General features: G+C 38.0%; 1 protein-coding gene across 2 annotated transcripts in view; it reads left to right on the top strand.

The window, feature by feature from the left end:
* Nucleotides 1–23,219, top strand: part of AK9 (adenylate kinase 9) — a 132,396-nt gene extending 109,177 nt beyond the window's left edge. For both annotated transcript variants that reach the window (XM_049654152.1, XM_049654151.1), the window contains exons 31-40: nt 2,000–2,213; nt 8,587–8,788; nt 10,755–10,901; nt 11,005–11,225; nt 16,232–16,428; nt 17,996–18,165; nt 18,398–18,496; nt 20,531–20,633; nt 21,798–21,912; nt 22,339–23,219. In XM_049654152.1, coding sequence (XP_049510109.1) covers nt 2,000–2,213; nt 8,587–8,788; nt 10,755–10,901; nt 11,005–11,225; nt 16,232–16,428; nt 17,996–18,165; nt 18,398–18,496; nt 20,531–20,633; nt 21,798–21,912; nt 22,339–22,541 — 1,671 coding nt within the window. In that variant the 3' untranslated portion in view covers nt 22,542–23,219. The remainder of the gene's footprint in view (nt 1–1,999; nt 2,214–8,586; nt 8,789–10,754; nt 10,902–11,004; nt 11,226–16,231; nt 16,429–17,995; nt 18,166–18,397; nt 18,497–20,530; nt 20,634–21,797; nt 21,913–22,338) is intronic.
* Nucleotides 23,220–23,704: the final 485 nt, after the last annotated feature.

Raw genomic sequence — 23,704 nt, 5'->3', positions numbered from 1 at the left:
CTCAGTCATTCCTATTTGCATAATGGGAATAAGAATAGTTTCCTACCTTATAGTATTGTTACAATGATTAAATGAGTTAATTACTATAAAGTGCTTACAACAGTGTTTTGTTTTTTGTAAGTGTTCAATAAAAGTTATTGTTATTAATACATATTACTATTATTGGTCACTGATAAAAAGTATTTTGGAGGATGGGATCCAAAAAGGAGCCATGTGCATGTTACTTGAAACCTCCTTCTTGGCTGTATTGACACAATCAGTTTCAATTTTACTTAATTGTGCTATCTTCTTTATCTTAACCATACATAGGATGTCAAGAGAAACCTTTTCAAATATCATGCTGGAATATAGAAACATATGGCAGTGTCCTCCATAGAGAATTGGATAGAGTTAAGCATTAGAATGGCCTGGAAAACTTTTGAAAGATAGTCATGCCCTTTCTCTGAGATGAGTGAGAAAGGGGAAGAAGCAGACAAAGTCAGAACCCTATTTAGGGAGGAAGGTTTCATGTCTAAATATAATTAGAATTGTACAAAAATGTGTTATAGAGAAATGAGTGCATGGTCATAAGAAGGGTTTAAGCATATAAATAATCATTTCTCAGGGCTGTTGGGAATCTTTCTGGGTGCATGACAGTTCGATATTCTGATTTGATGACACTATGGGTATTCTGACCTACATAGGAGAAAGGATACATGCTAGATATTTTGAGCAACAGCAGAAACTGCTGTAAGGACTCTCATTTAATCTGGGAATTTGAAATAGAATCATTAAACTTTCAGCTTTTTGTATTACCAAGTGTAAGACAGAGCAGACATTCCTACACCACCCCTGAGTTTCTTCTTATACCTAGCACTTACTCCCAGCCATGAACTTCACTCCAGCCCAAGAATGATAATGTTGACAATACCATTGACCTGTGACAACTGTCCTGGTGTAGCTTTGGGGAAGGAGCAATCTTGAATCACATTGCTTCATACCTACTTTGTCAAGTATGGGCCGATACTTAGCCATCTAATGCTCTAAAAATGATATCCAAACCTGACTTTATTAATGACCCATTTGTCATCTTGAACAAATAAACAGATGTGGAACCACTCCTCCCAATCCTTCCATATCTGTACCTTAAGCTGCCTTTTAGGTATTTTTCCCTTTTGTGGCTGCTCTGGATATTTACGTGAGTGGGATTTTGCCTATATAAAATGTGGAAGAGAAACCTATAGGATTTGTCCTACCACTATGTCCCCAAACATAGCCCAGGACCCCATCTGTGTTAGTCTACTCAGGCTGCTATAACAAAGTACCACAGACTAGGTGGCTTAGACAACAGAAATTTATTTTCTCACAGTTCTAGAGGCTGAAAATCCAAGGTCAAATTGCCAGCAGAGATAGTTTTCTGGTGAGGCCTCTCTTCCTGGCTTGAAGATGACCACCTTCTCACTATGTCCTCACATGGCCTTTCCTCTGTGCTTATGTACTCCTGGTGTCTCTTCCTCTTCATATAAGACACCAGTCTCGTTGGATTAGGGCCCCACTCTTATGACCTCACTTAACCTTTCCCTCCTGAAAGGCCCTGTCTCCAAATACAGTCACTTTGGGGATTAGGCTTAAACCTTTGAATTTCGGGGAACACATTTCCATCCATAACACCACCTTAGGAATGGACCTTTTTATGAGGATAAACTGGCCCATGAATATATCCAAACAACTTTACATTCCTTGGCAAAAACATACACTAAAGACATTATAAGGAAGTATAAAGGAAGTATGGGAACTATAATGGTCATAAACTGAAATGTATTTCAGATTTCATCAATTGCATGTGGGTATAAAATAAATTGTTCTTTTTATACAGTTTTTAATATTAAGATTAAGTTATAATTAGTTTTCTTATTTTGTAAGAAAGATATTCTTATTTTACAAATGTATTCAAATGTATTTGGGGGAATGCTGTATAACTTAAAGCTAATTTATGAATTCAACTGTGTACATATTGCAGCTAAGGGAAGGAGAGACAATCAAACCAATTGAAACTTCAGAGAATCCAGTTTATGCTGTAATCCATCGTCAGTATATTTATTTTTTATCTAGTAAGGAATCTAGAGAAAAATTTATGAAGAACCCAATCAAATATATCCGCCAACCCAAACCTAAGCCTACTATGCCCATTAGGATTGCAATTCTGGGGCCTTCAAAATCTGGGAAAACTACAGGTAAGCATGTGTTTGCCTTTGTTATTCCTTTTTTGTTCCCCCAGTGTAGCTAACATACAGTGTTATGTTCATTTTAGGTGTACAATATAGTGATTCACCAATTCCATATATTACTCAGTGCTCATCAAGATAAGTGTGTTCTTAATCCCCATCACCTATTTCATTCATCCCTCTACCCACCACCCATCTGGTAACCATTAGTTTGTTCTCTGTATTAAAGGGTCTGGTTTTTGTTTGTCTTTTTTTCTTTGTTCATTTGTTTTGTTTCATAAATTTCATATATGAGCAAGATCATATGGTATTTGTCTTTCTCTGACTGGCTTATTTCACTTAGCATTATACTCTCTAGACCCATCCACGTTGTTGCAAATGGCAACATGTCATTCTTTTTTATGGCTGAATAATATTTCATTGTATAAATATATGAAGTATATAAATAAATATACGTGGTATAAATATACCACATCTTCTTTATTCATTCATCTATCAATGAATACTTAGGTTGCTACCATAATTTGGCTATTGTATATAATGCTGCAATAAACATACGGGTGATGTATCCCTTTGAATTAGAGTTTTGTATTTTTTGGATAAATACTCAGTAGTGCAATTATTGTGTCATGGGTAGTTCTATTTTTAATTTTTTGAGGATCCCTCCATACTGTCTTCTACAGTGCCTGTACCAGTTTATAATCCCATCAACAGTGCACGAGAGTTCCTATTTCTCCACATCCTTACCAACACTTGTTGTTTTGGGTATTTTATTTTAGCCATGCTGACAGGTGTGAGGTGATATCTCATTGTAGTTTTGATTTGCATTTCCCCGATGATGAGTGATGTTGAGCATCTTTTTGTGTGTCTGTTGGCCATCTGGATGTCTTCTTTGGAGACATGTCTGTTTATATTTTCTGCCCCATTTCAGAACTGGGTTATTTGGTTTTGGGGTATTGAGTTGTATAAATTCTTTATATATTTTGGATACTAATCCTTTATTAGATATGTCATTTGTAAGTATCTTCTCCTATTCAGTAGGTTGTCTTTTAGTTTTATTGGTTGTTTCCTTTGCTATGCAGAAGCTTTTTATTTTAATGTAGTCTTAATAGTTTATTTTTGCTTTTTGTTTCTTTGCCTCAGGAAGCATATCTAGAAAAATGTTCCTAGGGCCAATGTCAGAGAAATTACTGCCTGTGCTCTCTTCCAGGATTTTTATGGTTCCACGTCTCACATTTAGGTCCTTAATCCATTTTGAGTTTATTTTTGTATATGGTGTAAGAAAGAGGTCCAGCTTCATTCTTTTGCATGCAGCTGTCCAGTCTTCCCAATATCACTTGTTGAAGAGATTGTCTTTTTCCCATTGCATATTCTTTCCTGCTTTGTCAAAGATTGACCATGTAATTGTTGATTCATTTTTGGGTTTTCTATTCTGTTCCATTGATCTATGGGTTGTTTTTGTGCCAGTACCATACAGTTTTGATTACTACAGCTTTGTAAAATAATTTGAAGTCTGGAATTATGATACCTCTAGTTTTGTTTTTCTTTTTCAAGATTGCTTTGCTATTCAGGATTTTTATGGTTCCATACAAATTTTTTAGGATTGCTTATTCTAGTTCTGTGAAAAATGCTGTTGTATTTTTATAGAGATTGCATTAAATCTGTAGATTACTTTGAGTAGTATAAACATTTTAACAATATTATTTCTTCCAATCCACGAGCATGAAATGTTTTTCTATTTCTTTGTGTCATCTTTAATTTGTTTCCTCAATGCTTTATAGTTTTCAGAGTATAGGTCTTTCACCTCTTTGATTAAGTTTATTTCTAAGTGTCTTATTATTTTTGGTGCAATTATAAGTAGTATTGTTTTCCTAATTTCTCTTTCTGCTACTTCATTACTAGTATGGAGAAATGCAACACATTTCTGTACATTGATTTTGTATCTTGCAAGCTTACTGAATTCATTTATCAGTTCTAGTAGTTTTTTTGGTGGAGTCCTTAGGGTTTTCTATATATAGTATAATGTCATTTGCAAATAGTGAAGTTTCACTTCCTCTTTACCAATTTGGATGCCTTTTATTCCTTTTTCTCATCTGATTGCTATGGTTAGGACTTCCAGTACTATGTTGAAAAAAAGTGGTGAAAGTAGACATCCTTGTCCTGTTCCTATCTTCAGTTGAGAGCTTTTCCCCAATGAATATGCTGTTAGGTGTGGGTTTTTCATATAAGGACTTAATTATGTTGAGGTATTGTTACCTCTAAACCTACTTTGTCGAGAGTTTTTATTATGAATGGATGTTGCACTTTGTCATTTGCTTTTCCTGCATCTATTGAAATGATCATATGGTTTTTATCCCTTCTGTTATTGATGTGTCCTTTGTTATTCTTGAGTATAAAAGAATCTCCTGAAAGCTAGTGCCACTTCACCAGAAAACCAACTCTCAGAATTGACTCAAAAGGAGATAGAAATCCTAAATAGGATAATAAGTACTCAAGAAAAGTCATTCAAAAATATAATCCCATTCCAAAACAGTCCAGGATCAATCAATGATTTTAGAGAAAAATTGTATCAAACTTTCATAGAATTAAAAACTCAAACAATTTCTGTGTTTTTGAAGCTTTTTCAGCGCAGAGAAAAGAAGACAATAAGTTTCCCAATTTATTTCCAGTTTCTTTTGTTATTAAGGAGTATAGTCCTCAATAAATATAAGCAAATATTTTTAAAAAATTAAAAATATATAATCAAATATTTATATGGGCAGAATTATAGTCAATATAATCAAAAGGTTATAAAGAGTACAAATTCATTTTTAAGTTAGCATAATGGTGATATCAAAACCTAATAAAGATAATACAAGAAATTATAAGTTAGTATCACTTATAATTACAGTCAAATAACAGCATATTAAGATTATGTTAGCATAAAATTATATTAAGATATTTTAATATAAGATTTTAAAAGATGGAGACATAATCTACTGTATTAATAGTTTAAAGAGTAAAAATCCATTATCCTATCATTGCTGAAAAAGACACTTGGTAAACTATACTCCTATAATGTTTGAATTTTGTATAACTTTGGACTGTGCCTTTTTTTTTTAAAGGCAAATAGTCCAACAAAACATTAGTTTTCAAGATGACATAACAACATGAACAATGGTTGGTCACAATAAGAATTGAATGGAAAGGACAGATACAGGAGGTATTTCAAAGGAAAACAATAGGACTTAATGACTGACTAAATCGAGAATGAAGGGGAAAGAAGAGGTCAAAGAAAAATTTGTCACCAGGCACAATAAAAGGGAGTTTTGTGTTCCAGCTCTTCAGATGAAAAGTTTGTTTTGCCCATTTAAACCTCATAACATGATGAGTCTTTAATAGTCACATTCTAAATGTTCACAAACGTAATATTTCCCAAAGAAACCGAATCATTGACATTTGAAATAGGATCCCACAACCAGAGCAAAAGGTGAAAATGTGGATAAACGTTCTTATTTCTCACTTATTTTTCTGTGTGCCTCTTAATCCCCATTCACTATTTCACCTATCTCCCTACCCCACTTTGGGCAACCACCAGTTTGTTCTCCGTATTTACGAGTTTGTTGCTGTTTCTTGTTTGTTTGTTCATTTGTTTTTTTCAGATGCCACATATAAGTGATTTCATAATAGTATTTATCTTTCTCTGTCTGTAGGTCCATCCATATTGTCATAAATGGCAAGATCTCATTCTTTTTTTTTTTTAATGCTTATTTATTATCAAGAGAGAGAAAGAGAAAGGCAGAGAGAGAAGGAGACAGAAAATCCCAGACAGGCTCCATAATGTCATCACAGAGCCCAATGTGGGGCTCAAACTCATGAACAGTGAGATCATGACCTGAGCCAAAATCAAGAGTCAGACACCAAACCGAGCCACCTAGGTGCCCCAAGATCTCGTTCTTTTTTATGGCTGATTAGTATTCCATTGTGTGTGTGTGTGTGTGTGTGTGTGTGTGTGTGTGTGACATCTTTATCCATTCATCTATCAACAGACACTTAACGTTGATTCCATATCTTGGCTATTGTAAATAATGCTGCAGTAAACATAGGGTGCATATATCTTTTCAAATTAGCATTTTTGTTTTCTTTGGGTAAATACCCAACAATGGAATTACTGAATTGTATGGTATTTCCATTTGTAATTTCTTGTGGAACCTCCATACTATTTTCCACAGTGGCTGTACCAATTTAAATTCCCAGCAGTGTAAGTTTCTCTTTTCTCCACATCCTCATCAACACTTGTTGTTTCTTGTCTTGTGATACTAGCTATTCTGACTGGTATGAAGTGATATCTCATTGTGGTTTTGATTTGCATTTCCCTGATGATGAGTGATGTTGAGCATCTTTGCATGGCCATCTCTATGTCTTCTTTGGAAAAAATGTCTATTCAGGTCTTCTGCCCATTTTTTAAAAAATCACATTATTTGATTTTTGGTATTTAGTATTATTATTAGTTGACTTGTGGTATTATTAGCTGATTTCTATATATTTTAGAAATTAGCCAATGGATAATTTAGTAGGTTGCCTTTTGTTAATGGATATATCCAGTTTAGTAGGTTCCCTTTTGTTTTATCAATAGTTTCCTTCACTTGGCAACAGCTTTTTTTTTTTAATTTTTTTTTTTAACGTCTATTTATTTTTGATACAGAGAGAGACAGAGCATGATCGGGAGAGGGTCAGAGAGAGAGGGAGACACAGAATCTGAAACAGGCTCCAGGCTCTGAGTGGTCAGCACAGAGCCTGACGCGGGGCTTGAACTCACGGACCGCGAGATCATGACCTGAGCCGAATTCGGACGCTTAACCGACTGAGCCACCCAGGCGCCCCTGCAACAGCTTTTTAGTTTGATATAGTTCCAATAGTTTATTTGTGCTTTTGTTTCCTTTGCCCAAGGAAACATGTCCAGAAAAATATTGCTATGGTCAAAGTCCAAGAGATTGCTCCCTATATTTTCTTTTATGAGTTTTATGGTTTCAGGTCTTACATTTAGGTCTTTAATCCATTTTAAGTATAGTTTTGTATATGGTGTAAGTGATACAGTTTTATTCTTTTGCATGCAGCTGTCCAGTTTTCACAACACCATTTATTGAAGACTATCTTTTCCCCATTGTGTATTCTTCCCTCCTTTGTCATAAGTTAATTGACCATATACACACAGGTTTATTTCTGGGTGCTCTATTTCATTCTATTGATCTGTGTGTCTGTTTCTGTGTTAATACCATACTGTTTTGATTTCCCATTTCTTTGTTGAAACAGAGGTGAACTTTTAACAAGGTATCAAATTATAAAAGCCTTATTATTATTAGAACTTTAAAAAGTAGGTCTGATTCCAACATTTATGGCAAAGCTAAGATTAAGGGTTCTGTAGCTCTTGCAAGGGCTTCCCTTTGGGGTGGCCCTAACTGTGGTCGGTTAATCTGCATTCCCTGTGAGATAGGATGGGCTCTCTCAGTGTCCTCTACACTCTGCTGTTTTCAGACACGATGAGGCAGGGTATATAGACCATTATAGAGCATGCCTACATTTAGTAGTTACGGAAAGCCATTGCCTATGGTCTCATTTAGGTGAAGCAGAAGTCAAAATGGATCTTGTTTCAACCAATGGCAACACCTATGTGACTTTGGACAGATTATCCCATTTTAGTGGGCATGAGTCCTCTCATCTATAAAATTAGAATTTCAATATTCATTCTATCCACCTGATGGAATGGTTGAAAATGTCAAATAAAGTCACAGAAGAAAAATTGCCTTGTGAGTTATAAATTACTATTAAAATGTCAGGTATGCCATTATAATTTTTAAAAATTATTTCCTATAGGATTAACTGAGACCTAACTGTGTAGGGATATGCTATTCTGATTGAAGCATGGATTCCATAAATAGATAGATGAGGAAACACATAGTTTCATATGTTCGGTGACACAGGAGTATTAGATTATTATTTTGGACATAATTCCAAATAGAAATAGTACACAGGAGTATTATATTATTAGAGTATTAGATTATTATTTTGGACATAATTCCAAATATAAATAGTACACATATGATGCCATGTAAAGCTCTCAAAAATTTGCTACCTTGTGCAGAAGGAAGAAAACACTTAAATATTGGTTTTGTTAGGAAAAAAACCCCACAGAGTTGGCTCATTAGCCACATACCTGAAATATTAATAATGATTAACCTTTGACAGTATTAGTTCAATAAAATGTAACAATTTTGACTTTCAAAATTTCTTCAGGGAATATGAAGATTAGCTCACTGTGGACATCAATTAACCAGAAATTAAAAATAAGGTTGACTGATGAATTTGTGAAATGGAGTAAGTTTAAAGTTTTAATCTTTTTCAGTTGCCAAAAAAATTTCAAGTGAATATGGCTTAAAGCGCCTGTCAATAGGAGAGGCGATGCGTTATGTATTAAACAGCCAACCAGAAACAGAGCTGGCGCTCATGTTAAATTGGCATCTTCATAAAGGAATGACAGCACCTGATGAACTGGCTATTCAAGCCTTAGAAATATCTCTGATGGAAAGTATATGTAATACTGCGGGGTAAGTGGGAGTGGGCGGTGGGGAGGGAGTTAAATCAAGAAATCACTCACAGAATTTAAAACACTTATCTTCAATAAGGTTTAAAGCTCTTGTAAAGGGTGAGATCTACTTCTCAAACCTTGGGCACCTACATGGTTATATATTTTTAATTTTCTGTCAGGCTAAAACTTGGCTTGAACACTTATATGCCAGAATAGCAAGCTGGCCACTTCATTCCCTGTAGCAACCTGTGTATCGTCTAAAAGTTTCTGGCCTTACACTGCTGACAAAGGAGGCCAGTGTGACTTCCAGAGCCTAGTAGACCTTCTCACTGCCCCATGGAATGATGGAGGAGTGGCCTTCCCCTGCCCCCCAGATGGTACTGGTCTAACAGAGATGGTCTCGCACTGGCCCAGCTCTCTGCACAGGTAGCAGTGCCCCTCCCTTAATGCTACATCTGGACAGGAGGGTCCCTTTCCTGAGCTCTCTCTTTAGTTTACACTTCTCTGCTCAACCATTACTCTCCCAACACAGCCACCGGCCAAACCCAGTTATAAAAGCCAGGGCAAGCCAAGGCCCTGCTCATGAGCCCAGGTCACTGACCTAGAATCCCACCAATTTACTTACAGTTGTCTTACGGTAGGAGCCTTTATGCCCTTCCCTGCCTCTGCTCTTTAACTAAGTCCTTGGCCGGTTCTCTTAATTTCAGTTACAGAAGAGCAGATTCTGGGGTGTGAGATTTTTTCCCCAGGGAAGGCCCTGGGACTTACACAAACTGAGTTACCTCCTCCCTGGTGTTTAGCTTTGCATGCGAGGGATCTCAGTGAACACAACCCTGAGTCACAAATGTTTTATTTCATCTTAACACCAGGATAGTGACTGCCTAATCACCCTGAATGTTTCTAATCCTGACGGTCACTCAAGCAACCTTTCACAAGCAAAGAAATTGAGCTACTCTCCATTAGAAAAACCTCAAAACATCAATGGCACTCCCATAACATTCTCTATTAGGTTTGCCTGGCTACATTAATTTATAGTTCTCTCTGCCATGGAACTTAGAACTACTGCCTAGAGACTTGGCCACAGAGCACTGAGTGAGGGGGTCCTGTGACTTCCTCTAAACCAGCCCCTCTTGAAGACCACCAGCTGGCAGGCCCAGCCTGCTCCCACCTCAGAGGGAGTTTCCAGACCTTGGGGGTCACTCCTCCCAGAATTTGTGGACAGCTTTTATTCCTCATCTGAGTTTGATAGTAATACTCTCATTATCTCAGACTGTTGGACTGACTTAAATTCTCTGTCATTTCTGCTCAGAGGCATGATGGGTCCTGATGGAACATTCTTTCTCAGATATCACAGGGCTACTCTCACCAACTCCCTGTCTCTCCTCCCACTCGCCGGCCTCCCCACAGAACTTTAGTATAAAAGCAAGCTTAGAGCACCACTGTTTTCCCATATTTGCTTAATCTCTTACTAGGATACTATTCATTGTGCCAGTTCCTGTTCTAGCTGCGTTACATACTAGATCTATAAGTCTTTAAGACGACTGTAAGGGTTAAATATCATCTCCCCTATTTTACTAAAAACTGGCACTCAGAGAGGTCAAACTAGGTCTCAAATCTAAGTCTGTCTGCCTCTGAAACCTATACTCTTTCCGCTGTTTCATTTCTTAAAGTAATAGCACCAATTGAATAACACAATGCTCAAGGTATTATGTGTGTTCTCTTGAATTCTGCCAAAGCCTAGCTCTGTGATGCTAAGTGTATGAATTCAGAGCTGTGTCTGTATGTATGCTGCCCTACACCTGGCTCTTGGGCTGACCGAAGTTAAAAATATAGAGATAAAGAGGGCAAAGTACAAAGACAATAAATCAAGTTACACAAGGAAGGCCAGGGGGCTACTCCTAAAGAGATTGACTGCTTCTAGAAAACAGGAAGGAAGGTATGAGAGAAAAGAAATCTGGAATTATTTTCATGTTTCCCCTTGTTAGTGTTGTCATCGATGGCTATCCTGTAACTAAGTATCAAATCAGCCTCCTGGAATCTAGGTCAATCATTCCCATGGTCATCTTTGAGCTGGATGTGCCTTCCAAGGAGATTTTCAAAAGATTGTTCCTGGAAAAAAAAAAGGAGCCAAGGTAATGTGTGTGATGAAAGCAATGATAAAGAAATGAACTTTAATCATCCAGGAAACAAGTATGTTTTTTACAACTTTTTCCATTCATTCTGTTTCTTTATTAGTTTGCCTTATCCACTGCACAATAGCACACAAATTATGGCAGTCAAAAACTCAAAACACCGCAAAAATATTAATGAGATTAGGCAATATTATCAAGAACAACATCAGAACTGGTATGTGATTGATGGATTTCACAGCAAATGGTGGGTGTGGAATGAAGTCATTAAGAAAGTTCAAATGGTGAATAAATATATGCAGACATACCTGGAAAGAATAAACGCAGGTAAGAAAACACCTTGTTATTAAAATATAATAAAATATTAAAGTCTACACATGCCTGACTCTTGTTACCATAATTCACTCAATTTGAACATTTGTTCCCACGATCTTAATCAGCATTTTAAGTATATGGTACTATCCAATTACTGGAGCATGTAAACTGTTCTAATAAATGACTGCCACTACTCAGGCTATCATTTATTGAATTCCTGTGTGAACCTAGCACATAAAAGTAATACATAGCCTCTCACTAGAAGAGTTTATAGTGTTTGGAATGCCACGTAAGAAGCTAAGTTTCAAGAATGCTAGTCATACGAAAGCAGTGGTCTGTGGAATGACATTTGGCAAAATTTTGTTTATGAACCTAGAATTAAAGTTATTTTTAGTATTTATATCCGTTATGGTATTAGATAAATGTTGAGTCTATAAAAAACTAAATGTAAGCATAAATGCCTTTTAATATATATTTGGAATCCATGAAAGAAAATATATTCCTCTAAGTTACTTGATTTTTCTCTAGAAATACACAAAATAAAAGGAAAGTTATCTATATCTGATATCTCTAAAAAGAGTGATGACTCCAAAGAATTTATCTGTAGAGACATTTGGTTAGCGACTTTGTTTAACAGAGAAGATGTAATGAGGTACAAGAGCAACGTGACTAAGAGAATCTTGTACAAGGAAAAATGCAATGAGGATTCTGCATCATTTAGTCTTGATTTGCTTCATTATTTGGGTATAATCAGTATCCCTGGTTCCTGTTTTTCTGCAGACCAGGAATTTGTTTTTCCCTGAGGATTACACGGCATGACGAGTACAGGGAAAAAAGAATTGAGTTTTGAGAAACCTACTTGCAATGAGTTTTGGCTAGCATCACACTAGTAAAACACTACATCGCAGACTTTGAAAGCAAAAATTGTGAATCATTCATTTCTGTTTCCCGATTTCACCCTCCTTGCCTTAGATTCGGCTCCCTGGGAACAGATTCCAGATTAAAAGTTGTGTCCAGAAGCTTAATCAAAAAGTATTCTCAGGATTTGAGTTGTCAGATTAAGCAAACAAAAATACAGAATACCCAGTTACATTTGAATTTCAGATAAATAACAAATAATTTTTTAGTGTGAGTGTGTCCCAAATATTGCCAATACTCTAATACTAAAAAAATACTGAAAACTCATCATTGTTAATCTGAAATTTAAACTCCGTTAGCATCTTGTATTTTATCTGGCAACCCTAATCAGGAGATACACCTGAGGGGAGTGAGGACACTGGAATTGGACGGAGGGAGAAACTGACCTGCCGTGTGGTGCAAATAGAAGCCTCAGAAGATAGGGGAGCCCTGGAGCTAGGATGGGCCTTCAGAGTTTCCCAAATTGAGGGGAGGACCCAGGTTCTGTTCCCTCCATTGGCCTGCCACTCAACACAGATCACTCTGGAGGGTGTGGGGGGAGGGGTTAACCTATGACAGACGGGCAATTCCCATTGCGGCTGTGACCCATCAGCACTGATGTTGCCAGCATCTGGGGGATGGTCGCGTCAGCCCTGAAAGAGGGATCTGGATGAGGCACCATGGTATCCACTTTATTACTCCATATATACATGCCTCTGCCTTGAATAGTTTGATCGAAGTCTACCCTGTTGATCTTCTGCTTCAACTTCCACCTAATAATCTAACCTGTACCTGATTGTTTAAAAAAATTTTTTTTCAACGTTTTTTATTTATTTTTGGGACAGAGAGAGACAGAGCATGAACGGGGGAGGGGCAGAGAGAGAGGGAGACACAGAATCGGAAACAGGCTCCAGGCTCCGAGCCGTCAGCCCAGAGCCTGACACCGGGCTCGAACTCACAGACCGCGAGATCGTGACCTGGCTGAAGTCGGACGCTTAACCGACTGCGCCACCCAGGCGCCCCTGTACCTGATTGTTTAAAATTAGTCTTGACTTGTTTTTTCATTCCACATTTCCTTTGTATGCTTTTCAAATGATCTTCTCCTATCAGGGAGCCAAAGTTTACTCTAATGATATGGAGCAAGGTCAGGGCTAGAAGATTAAAGAGACTCTTCTTCATTCTGCTTATTACATCAGAATAAGATACGTAGTTATTGCCAGATGTCATCAAGAATACCCCAAAATCAGGGGCGCCTGGGTGGCTCAGTCGGTTAAGCATCCGACTTTGGCTCAGGTCATGATCTCGCGGTCGGTGAGTTCGAGCCCCGCGTCCGGCTCTGTGCTGACTGCTCAGAGCCTGGAGCCTGTTTCGGATTCTGTGTCTCCCTCTCTCTCTGCCCCTCCCCCGTTCATGCTCTGTCTCTCTCTGTCTCAAAAATAAATAAACGTTAAAAAAAATAAAATAAATAAATAAATAAATAAAGAATACCCCAAAATCAGAAGAAGAGATATTTGAGTATCTTTTAGGACTTGTAGTCATATGATTCTAAATTACCCTGTCCCTGTCACGGAACCTGTCAGGATTGGTGAGGTTAAGCACATCTGAGCTAAAGAGCAATCTAGGATTGTAATACTGTAGTACCATATAGTATAATATTATAGCACTATGTAATACTATATTCTTTAATAATACAATATATTATTATACCATAGTACTGTAGTATTATAATAGTTTAATATCCTTTGTAGGGAAGGAATATTAGGGCTTAGCCTTTTCATCTGTGTCATAAACAACAGGTGAATAGTGTATTAGTTTATCTATTGCTGCATAACAAATTATTTTAAAACTTAGCAGCATAAAATACACACACACACGCACACACACATGCACGCACAATTTCTGTGGGTCAGGAATCCAGGCACAGTGTAACTGGCTTCTCTGCTTCAGGGTCTCTCACAATCCTAATCCAGGTATTGTCTAGGATTATTGTCTCACCTGAAGGCCCAACTGAGAAAGAATCTACTACTACATTCGTTCATGTATTGTTGACAAGATTTTGTTCCTTGAGGATTGTTGGGTTGAGGGCCTCAGTTCCTTGCTGGCTGTTGGCCCAGAGACCACCTTCAGTTCCTTCCCATGTAGTCCTTTCCAACATGGCAGCTTGTCTTATCGAGTGAACAAGCTGAGAAGGCAAGAAAGAATGCCAACAAGACAGAAGCCATGATATTTTGCAATTGTCTTAGTTTCTTGAGGCTGCTGTGACAAAAGGCCTTAAACTGGGTGTCTTAAACAACAGAAATTTATTCTCTCATAGTACTGAAAGCTAGAAGCTCAAAATGAAGGTGTGACCAGGGCCATACTGTCTCTGAAGTCTCTAGGAGAGAATCTGTTCCATGTCTTTCTCTTAGCTTCCACTGTTTCCAGAAATCTTCTGCATTCCTTGGCTTATAGATCATCACTTCAATCCTAAGGATAAATTTTATGTTTACATCGTCACATAATGAAGTATGGGTTATGCTTCATAATTTTATAGTTAATTTAAGATCTTCTGAGGCATAATAATAACAAAGTATGATTTATGCTTCATAATTTTGTAGTTAATTTAAGACCTTCCTAGTCATAATAATAATTTTTAAAAGGTAAAACTTCTCACTAGTTAAAGGGACCATTAAAATGTATTGGGGGGGTCAAAATTTACTTACTGTAACTAAGCTGTATAAAAAATAATTTCATTTTCTAGAACATCTCATATTTTTTTGGAATCCCCATTCCAGTACGGTATTGGGGAGAAAACTCTTAAAACTGTTCATTGAAGGACCTGGGGCTCTTCCTTTTTAAAATAGACTCTTTAGGGGCGCCTGGGTGGCTCAGTGCGTTGAGTGTCCGGACTCGGTCATGATCTTGCAGTCTGTGAGTTTGAGTCCCACGTCAGGCTCTGTGCTGACAGCTCAGAGCCTGGAGCCTGCTTCAGATTCTGTGTCTCCCTCTCTCTCTCTGCACACCCTCCTCTCTTATGCTCTGTCTCTCTGTCTCTCAAAAATAAACATTAGAAAAATATAAAAAATAAAATAAAATAAAATAGACTCTTTTGGGGTGCGTGGGTAGCTCAGTTGTTTAAGCGTCTGACTTCAGCTCAGGTCATGATCCCATGGTTCATGGGTTCGAGCCCGTGTGAGGCTCTGTGCTGCCAGCTCAGAGCCTGGAGCCTACTTCAGATTCTGTGTCTCCCTCTCTCTCTACCCCTTCCCTACTCGTGCTCTCTCTCTCTCTCTCGCTCTCTCTCTCAAAAATAAATAAACTTAAAAAAAATAGACTCTTTATGGTAAACCTAGTCACTTTTGTAAAATGTTTCTTCCCTTCTCATCTGAGCACACGGGAGGTTTGTGTCAGTAGCATCATGTCAACAAACTATTGGCACTTTTGAAATCTACCCCATGGAAAAATTTAAAATATGTAGCAAATTAATGTGTGTGTGTGTGTGTGTGTGTGTATAAGTGGGTATGTATATATGCATATACATATATATGTGTAGATATTATATATGTATGTGTGGATATATATGTATAATATCTATACATATATATGTATATGCATATATATCCACACATACATATATGGCTTATAACATATATATAATTTATAATAGTTAAGAATTAAAAACAAGCAAAACATTCATCAACAGATAAATGACTAAGTAAACTATATGTATATTTATACAATAGAATACTAAGCATCAATTAAAAGGAATTAGGTAAATCGTATAAACTGATATGAAAAGATGTCAAAGACCACAACTAACTGATAAAAGCAAGTTGCAGAATAATGTTTACAGTATAGTGGCATAAGCATACTATATGCAAAAAATAAATGTGTATATGTAAGTATATAGAAAAAAAAGTCTGAAAGAGATACAAACTCAACAGTGATTACTCCCTGGAGGAACGATGAATTGAGAAGATGAAAGTGTGAAGAGAAACTTTTAGTTTTTACTCTATCGTTTGGAATTTTACAATGTGTATGCATTTGTATGATGCATATGTCCTTGCATTTATTTTAACTTCTAAAATCACTGTGTTTTCTATGAAAAAAAAGGATAATAATAGTTAATCTGTTACTAATAGGAAAAGCTGCATGCATTGACAAGTTATGTATCACACCTCAAGAACTGATTTCTCGCCTGGGGGAATTTGGACAGTTCTGCCCTATCAGCCTGGCCGAATCATATGAGCTCGTTGATTGTTCTGTAACTGAGTCACTGAAATTTGCAGCAGAGTTCAGAGGGCACTATTATAAAATGAGTTCTCAGGAAAATCTGAATGTAAGTTTGTTCCTAACTCCAAATACTTACTAGGGAAAGAAAATGCCTATATCGGGATTCATCAAATAGGAAAGGGTGGGTGCAGCTGGGAACACCCAGGAACTGGAGACCAGGAGCCCCATTACTGGAACCTGTGACTTTAAGACCAATGAGGCACCTCGGAGGCCAGTCCTGAGACTGCACCCCAAGATATATTTTGGCACAAAGCAGAGATTCAGGATCAGTGAGGAGCCCTCAGCTTAACAGGTAGAGAGACCCAACAGCAACTCCCACCAGTGGTGGGGATGCTGAACATCAGGACCCAGCCCACAGGTGGTTATGGTTATGGTTGTGGTTGTGGTTATGGTTATGGTTTATTCATGGTTATGAATAAACAGTATTTTTTAAACCACCTTTGAAAGAGTAGTTACTCTCCATCCAGGAGATATTTCCCAATCAGGTCAGGTTGCCAAGAAAGGACATAAAACATACTGCTCTAGATGTGCATCAGTCTTTATAGCAAGCCCTTCCACAGCACATCCTCTCTAAGAAGGAGAACCAAATGGAATATTTCCCATGCTCTGCAATCTGGCCCACTGCAAAGAAGGGGGGGTCTCTGCACTCCCTCCGTGGCAGCCTCCCTTTTCCTCCCAGTGGCAGCTGCTTCTGGCTCAGCAGGCACTCAATATGTCACAGTGAGTTCAAGTCAACAGCTGAAGGAATCTGTCTTGTTCCTGATGATTGCAAGGTCCTTACAGTCCCGATAGTTTGCTTCTTCCCAAAATGCCCAAGTGTCCACAGGGAGTCATCATAGCTTCCGTACAGGGAACCATCATTAAATGTGTCTGTGTACTGTGAAAAAAGAAAAAAGGTAGGCAGCTAAGGGATTAAGGTCCTAGAGTACAGAAGGGAAGTCACAGTCAGTGGAAACTTCTTCATCACTAGAATTCCCTATATACCTTATATTTCTGTTTAATGCAACGGAATACAAATCTGTTCTAATATTATGTCTGTAATTTTTTGAGATAAAGGTTGGTAGCTGAAAACTAATCAGATGCCTCTGGACATTTTACTTTCCCCTGAAGAATTAGAATTTTAAAAATTTTATTGAGGCATTTATTTCTTCCTGCATATTTAAATGGCAATCACAGAATTGCAAAACTGGAAGTGACAGTGCAGATCATGTATCTGGTCAGCCGCCTCCATTTTACGGAGTGCTAACTGAAGCTAGACGGCTTAATTCACCTGCCAAACAGCACCCAAGTAGATAATCACACTGCAGAGCAGGGAGACAGGCCAGCAAGAGACTGTGCACTCTCTGGTGCCTGGCGCGTAGTATGAGCTCAATAAATGTTTTATATGTGAGTGAGTGAGTGTGAGATCAGGAGAGAGATCTTAGATGTCATCACTTCAGAGCATTACTATAAGGATCTTGCAGTCAGGGAAACGAGTTACTGTAATGCAGAAAGTGGCTCTCAGATGGTTTGCTGCTGAAAACGGAGAGAACAGCAGGAGAGCCTCGGTGGATCTTTGACTGGCGTAGCACTCCTGTTTTAAACGGTCTTATTGGTGTCATCATTTTCTTTAGAAATTTTTGCAGAACCCAGAATTGTATGTGCCTCCGTTAGCACCTCATCCTCTACCACCTGCTGACATGATCCCCAAAAGGCTGACGCTGTCGGAGCTGAAGAGTCGATTCCCTAAGTGTGCGGAGCTCCAGGGCTACTGTCCAGTGACCTATCAGGATGGAAATCACAGGCAGGTCCTCACCCTCGTGGGAGTTTAGGGTGATATCTCTACTCAGAATAGGTAGTTCATATAACATTCTTAATATTTGGGTCAAAAGGTCACTATTATTTAACTATAAAATGTTCTGTTTCTTCTTCGAAGAAAATTAAACATTTTTGACATTTTATTTACACGATACTGCATAGTAATTATACAACAGGGGTTTTTTTTTTGTTTTGGGTTTTTTTTTTTTATCTTTCAGATATGAGGCCCTAATACCTGGGAACATTAACTATGCTTTAGAATATCGTGATCGTATATATATTTGTGAGAGTCAAGAAAAACTCGAGAAATTTTTGAGGTGAGACCATTCACTAAGTTACAAATATTGAACATCTTCTATATTCGGTGCACCATGCTCGGGGAGGTGTGTGCGTGTGTGTGTGTGTGTGTGAGCAAAATATATATTTTGTGTACAGACACACATATGCATACATACATATATACATGTATATATACATGTATACATGTATATATGTATGTATGTATATACATACATATGTATATGTATGTATATATACATGTATGCATATATATATATATGCATACATGTATATATACATGTATAATGATGAATAAGAACTGGTCCCTGTTGTCCCAAAGCCTGAGGCTCCGGGGTAAGATAGACTTTACGTACCTATTGACAAAGAATGTGATGGCATTTAGAGTGGGGAAATGCCAGGAGTTCTGAAAAAGTGTGGCCCCAAATTCTGATTGAATTGTCTGTGGAAGTGAGGCCTGAATGAGGAGTGGGAATTGAGTGAGTGGAGGGAAAGAGAGACAGGTTCCAAGCAAACAAACCTGGCCCAGGGGAATCACAGAACTGCCAAGAAATTCAGCATGACTAGACGTGATGTGGAGAGGAAAAGGATGGAGAGGTAAGGCTGGAGAAGGTGACTGGGGCCAGAGGGTGGAAGGTCAAGTAAAGTTACCATAAATCATTGGAACTTGATCCAAAAGGCAGAATGAATACATTGCCTGTTATAATCAAATCTGCTTTGGAGAGAGACCATCATTGGAGTGTTGATAATGGTTTGGAGGCAGGAATGCCAGTGCTAAGGCTATTGGGATGATCCTGTCCAAAATAATACAGCCTGTTTGAGGTCAACCATGAAGACTAGTGTGGGCAAAGCAGTGGGCTTCTGACCAACCAAGCCCCGAGAAACACCAACACGCAAATGTGAGAAGAGCTTGCAAGGAGAATGATGAAGAAGAACGCACAGAGAGGTGAAGGAGAGCCAGGTCGGGGAGGCTCTGGGGAGGAGGGGAGAGAGCCGAGGGGGAGGGGGCGGTGGCCAGCAGGTTTAAATGCTGCTTAGAGGTCAAGCAAGACAAGAGCCGAAATGTGTGTCAGATTTAGGTTATAACAGGTCATTGGTGATCCTGGCAAGAATGGTTTCAGTGGAGTGAGGTGAGTAGAAGCCAACTACAGCATACCACAGAGGGGATGCAAGGTGAAGAAATGAAGACCTTTCCTAGTCCCGAGGTGACACACACAGCAGCTGAGAGGGTGACGCACCTGAGGGCAGCGGGATGGAAGTGAGACCACCGGACATGGTTGCACGCTGTAACTTGGACCGTGCATGCCCCAAGTGAAGGGAGTAGCAGCTGCTCATCTACCGCCAGACATTTCTTTGTTTCACAGGAAGTTGGGAACCAAAGTTCTTTTTAAATTTTGTTTACTTTTGTTTTTTTTGAAATTTTGATACAAATTTCTAAAACTAACATGTGGATCAGATCACATAGTATTCCGAAAATACTACGTGGAATTTGTGCAGTAGTTTGTGATCTCCACTAAAGCTCACTGTTTGAAGAAGTGTATAAGGAAAAGACACTAGTTGCTAAAAGTGATAGAGAACTGATGGAGTGAAGGTAGTTTTTCTTTTTCCTTGTATTTTTTAATGGGGACAGTGTGAGCATGTTTAGATGCAGATGGATGGGAAAGATCCAATAAAGAAGGAAATGCCAAAGGTGGGAGGCAGACAGAAATTACTAAAGAAACCTGGAGACAGGCCAGAGGGGGATCCAAAGTCTGGTGGAGAGGGTGGGGACAGCTCTTACATGGCAGGTAAGCTCCCCCACGGAAAGAAGAAGTGTGTGCGCCTCTGCTTGTGGTGAGCACTTGAGGAAGTGCCACTCAGATGGCTTCTCTTTGTGACATGGCACCTACCTCTAGGAGCTCCGAGCTCTGACCTTCTCCCTTGTCACGTTCTCCCCAGTGGAGAAAACCAGCTGCTGAACTGTACCTCTTAGTCGTCTCCTGTACATTCACATTCCTATGTACTCACGGTGAGTATATGTGTGAGCATCCATCTGATGAACTTTGTGTTCTTAGGTTGCCACAGAAATACTGGAATCAGAAGCTTCCATACAAACTGCCCCCATTAAAGGAGCCCATACACCTCACAAGTCTTCCTTTGCCTGGATATCTGGAACAGGTTCAGTTACATGGTTGTCTATGTTCATATATTAGTAGAGTACAATGATCTGTTTTTTAACAATTTTTATTTTGGTAACAATGAAACTGAAGGCAGAGTTTTCTGATTTTTAAGCTGTAAATCCACTCTTAACCTATTTTGATTATGGGTGGTTGTGAAAACAAGAAGTGAGAAAAACCCTTGGTTCTCTAGCTAATCCCCAAATACCTGCAGGAAAATGAAGAGAGAGGAGATTGTCATGAAATTATTTACAGTTGACCTTTGGTTAGATTCTTATTTAAATTTTCTTATTTTTAAATTTGTAATATGAAGATTCAGTCTCTGAGAGGTTTAGTCACTGCTCAAAAGTGTGAGTTGCAAAAGCACCACAGCTAAACCACCAAAGTCATATTTTGCCCCAAATCTAGGGGCAAATGCCCCCAAATGCTACTCAAGTCACACTTTATTTATCTAAATATAAGTCTTTTTACACAGAATAAAATTCACTAATAATCAACCACTATTTTAAATTTTTTTTTAATTCTATAAAATTAATGCCTGGGGCATAAATAATTTCATACCTTTCTCACAAATTCTTATCCACTTCATTTTTTTTGACTTTCCTAGATGGTGAACCTTCAATCTGGTTTAGTATCAAAAGGCAAGATGAGGCTCACCCAGAAAGGAGTATTCTCATAAAAGGCCACATTTCACCAGGAGGGCCTCACATCTTCTCTGCCCGCTCAGGGCTTCAGAATCTACCGCAGTGACAACTGTGGTCTCTGGAATTCCTTGCCAGGTGGTCAGGAGTCCTGATAGCAGAGGCAATCTGGTCAGCTCTGGCAATGGAAGTAGAAAATGGGCCGAGACAACTCAGAGCCCAGGAACCCCTTCTTTTGTCTTTAACATTCGGTTATGGAAAATGTCAAATATAAAAATAGAAAGAATTGTGTAATGAAGTCTATGTATCCATCACCTTCCTGACATTCAGCCAAGTTGTAATTTTCATTCTTCCTAATCAAATGTACTTTGTGTTCCTTTCTTGTTGGTTAAGTGGGCATTTAACCACCTTTATAAGCCCCAGGAGGCTATTAGAGGCAAAGAATAGCCTCTTTATCTATTTGCCACTAAGAGAAGAAACCAAATTCAAATATACGTATGATTTACATTGTTCCCTACCTGCAGGGTATTGCAACTTCACTAATTAAAGCAATGAATGCAGCAGGATGCTTAAAGCCCAAATTCCCCTTCTTAAGTGTAAAGAGATCTGCACTGCTATTTATAGCTTTTCACCTAAAAGGTATGTCTTCTTTAATGACATGATACTTGGCACTAATTTAACATTAATTGTAGTATATGTGATAAATGCATAGGATTGTTGAGCTGGATTGGTTGTTTGCATTGGTGTGTGTGTGTGTGTGTGTGTGTGTGTGTGCGCGTGTGTTGATAGCAAATATTTTGATGAAAATATCAAAATTGAGTTTCTAGTTTTTAAAGCAAGGATTACAAGTAATATAATCGGCTCTCCATAATCCATGCCACAGAGAAAGGTGAATAGAGGCAATTATGATCTAAAATGGATTAATCCCTAAATCTTACGTGTGATTTGAATATCTTCTCAGCTATAGCTGTGCAACTGTCTCACACATGTAGTTCTCTTTCTTTTTAATTTAATGACTCACTAACCTAACAGAAAACATTTACAGTTCTGTGAAATTTTCTGCAGCCTACAATCCCAATGGTTCTGAATATACAAAAAGGAAGTATAAGAAGAAGATGGACCAATTTTTGGAGAGATGTGAACTCATTACATATCTGGGTGCCAAGATGACCAAAAAATACAAGGAACCTCAGTTTAGAGCCATTGACTTCGATCATAAATTACAGACCTTTCTCTCTCTTAAAAATATAGACCCAGTTAATGGATAGTTTGCTTAGGTAACTGCAACCAGAATGTCAAGAGTTATCTGAAAGGGATAGAAGGAAATAGGTTGAAAATCTGGCCCTCTCGGCAGTACTTTTCCCTTCTGGTGGACTCAAAGCACTGCCAGCCAGGAGTACGTGCACCTTCCTCTATTAGCATAAGTCTTAATATAATTTACAAATTATTGCGTGAACATTCTTCCTTTAACAAAATAGTTATTCCATTTAGAGTAAGCAACTCATTTTACTTAATAAATTTATTGTTCAATTTCCTTTTTAACATTTTCAGTCTCCATTAAAGAAAATTGCTCAGTAGGTGTTAGAAAGCTTCAAGAAATGAAATTAACATTGATATAAATAAAGTAGAAACATTGGTTACACTTTCAACATAAAGAGTTGTTTGTAAACGTCATGAACTAGGACATGTTATCAATTTCCCAACAAAATAAATGCATTTGAGATAACTAAATGGCTGCCTCTTTTCTTTTTCCTAAGTATTCAAGAAGCAAGCTGTAAACATCATTTTGTAATTATAAATCACCTGCAATTTTGAGAATGATGAAATCTAGAGTCTTATCATGTGACATTAACCCAGAAGTATGTTAGAGGAGAATTTACTAGATTGAATTTGAATGAGATTTTAAAAATAAGATTATCAATTTTTCAGCAGCAGTATAAGAAACCTAGGATATGAAATAGCAAGATTAGCTCTTCAAAAAATAAAAAATACAACCATTAACTGTGTGATCTTAGGTAGATCTTGGTTTCTCTGAGCCTTTGTTTCTTAATCTCTAAAATGAGTGATTTAGTTCTTTTTTTCCAGCTTCATTGGCATATAATTGACAAAATTATATATATTTAAAGTGCTCAACGTGGTGATTTTGATATAGGCATATATCGTGAAATATTTCCCACCATCAAGTTAACTCGGCTTATCCAACTCCTCACATACTTTGTGTGTGTCTCTATGTGTATATAGCAAGAACCCTAAGGGCCACTCTGTTAGCAAATTTTAAGTATATAATACAGCATTATTAGCTGTAGTCCCACACTGTACATTAGATCCTCAGAATTTATGCATATTATAATTGAAAGTTGTACCTTTTGACCAATATCTCCCCATTTCTCCTCCCACCCCCCACCAGCCCTTGGCAGCCACCATTCTAAAC

The sequence above is a fragment of the Panthera uncia genome (genome assembly GCF_023721935.1).
Source record: "Panthera uncia isolate 11264 chromosome B2 unlocalized genomic scaffold, Puncia_PCG_1.0 HiC_scaffold_24, whole genome shotgun sequence".
Lineage (NCBI taxonomy): Eukaryota > Metazoa > Chordata > Mammalia > Carnivora > Felidae > Panthera > Panthera uncia.
Note: the sequence above shows the minus strand (reverse complement) of the source record. Positions and strands in the feature narration are given on the sequence as shown.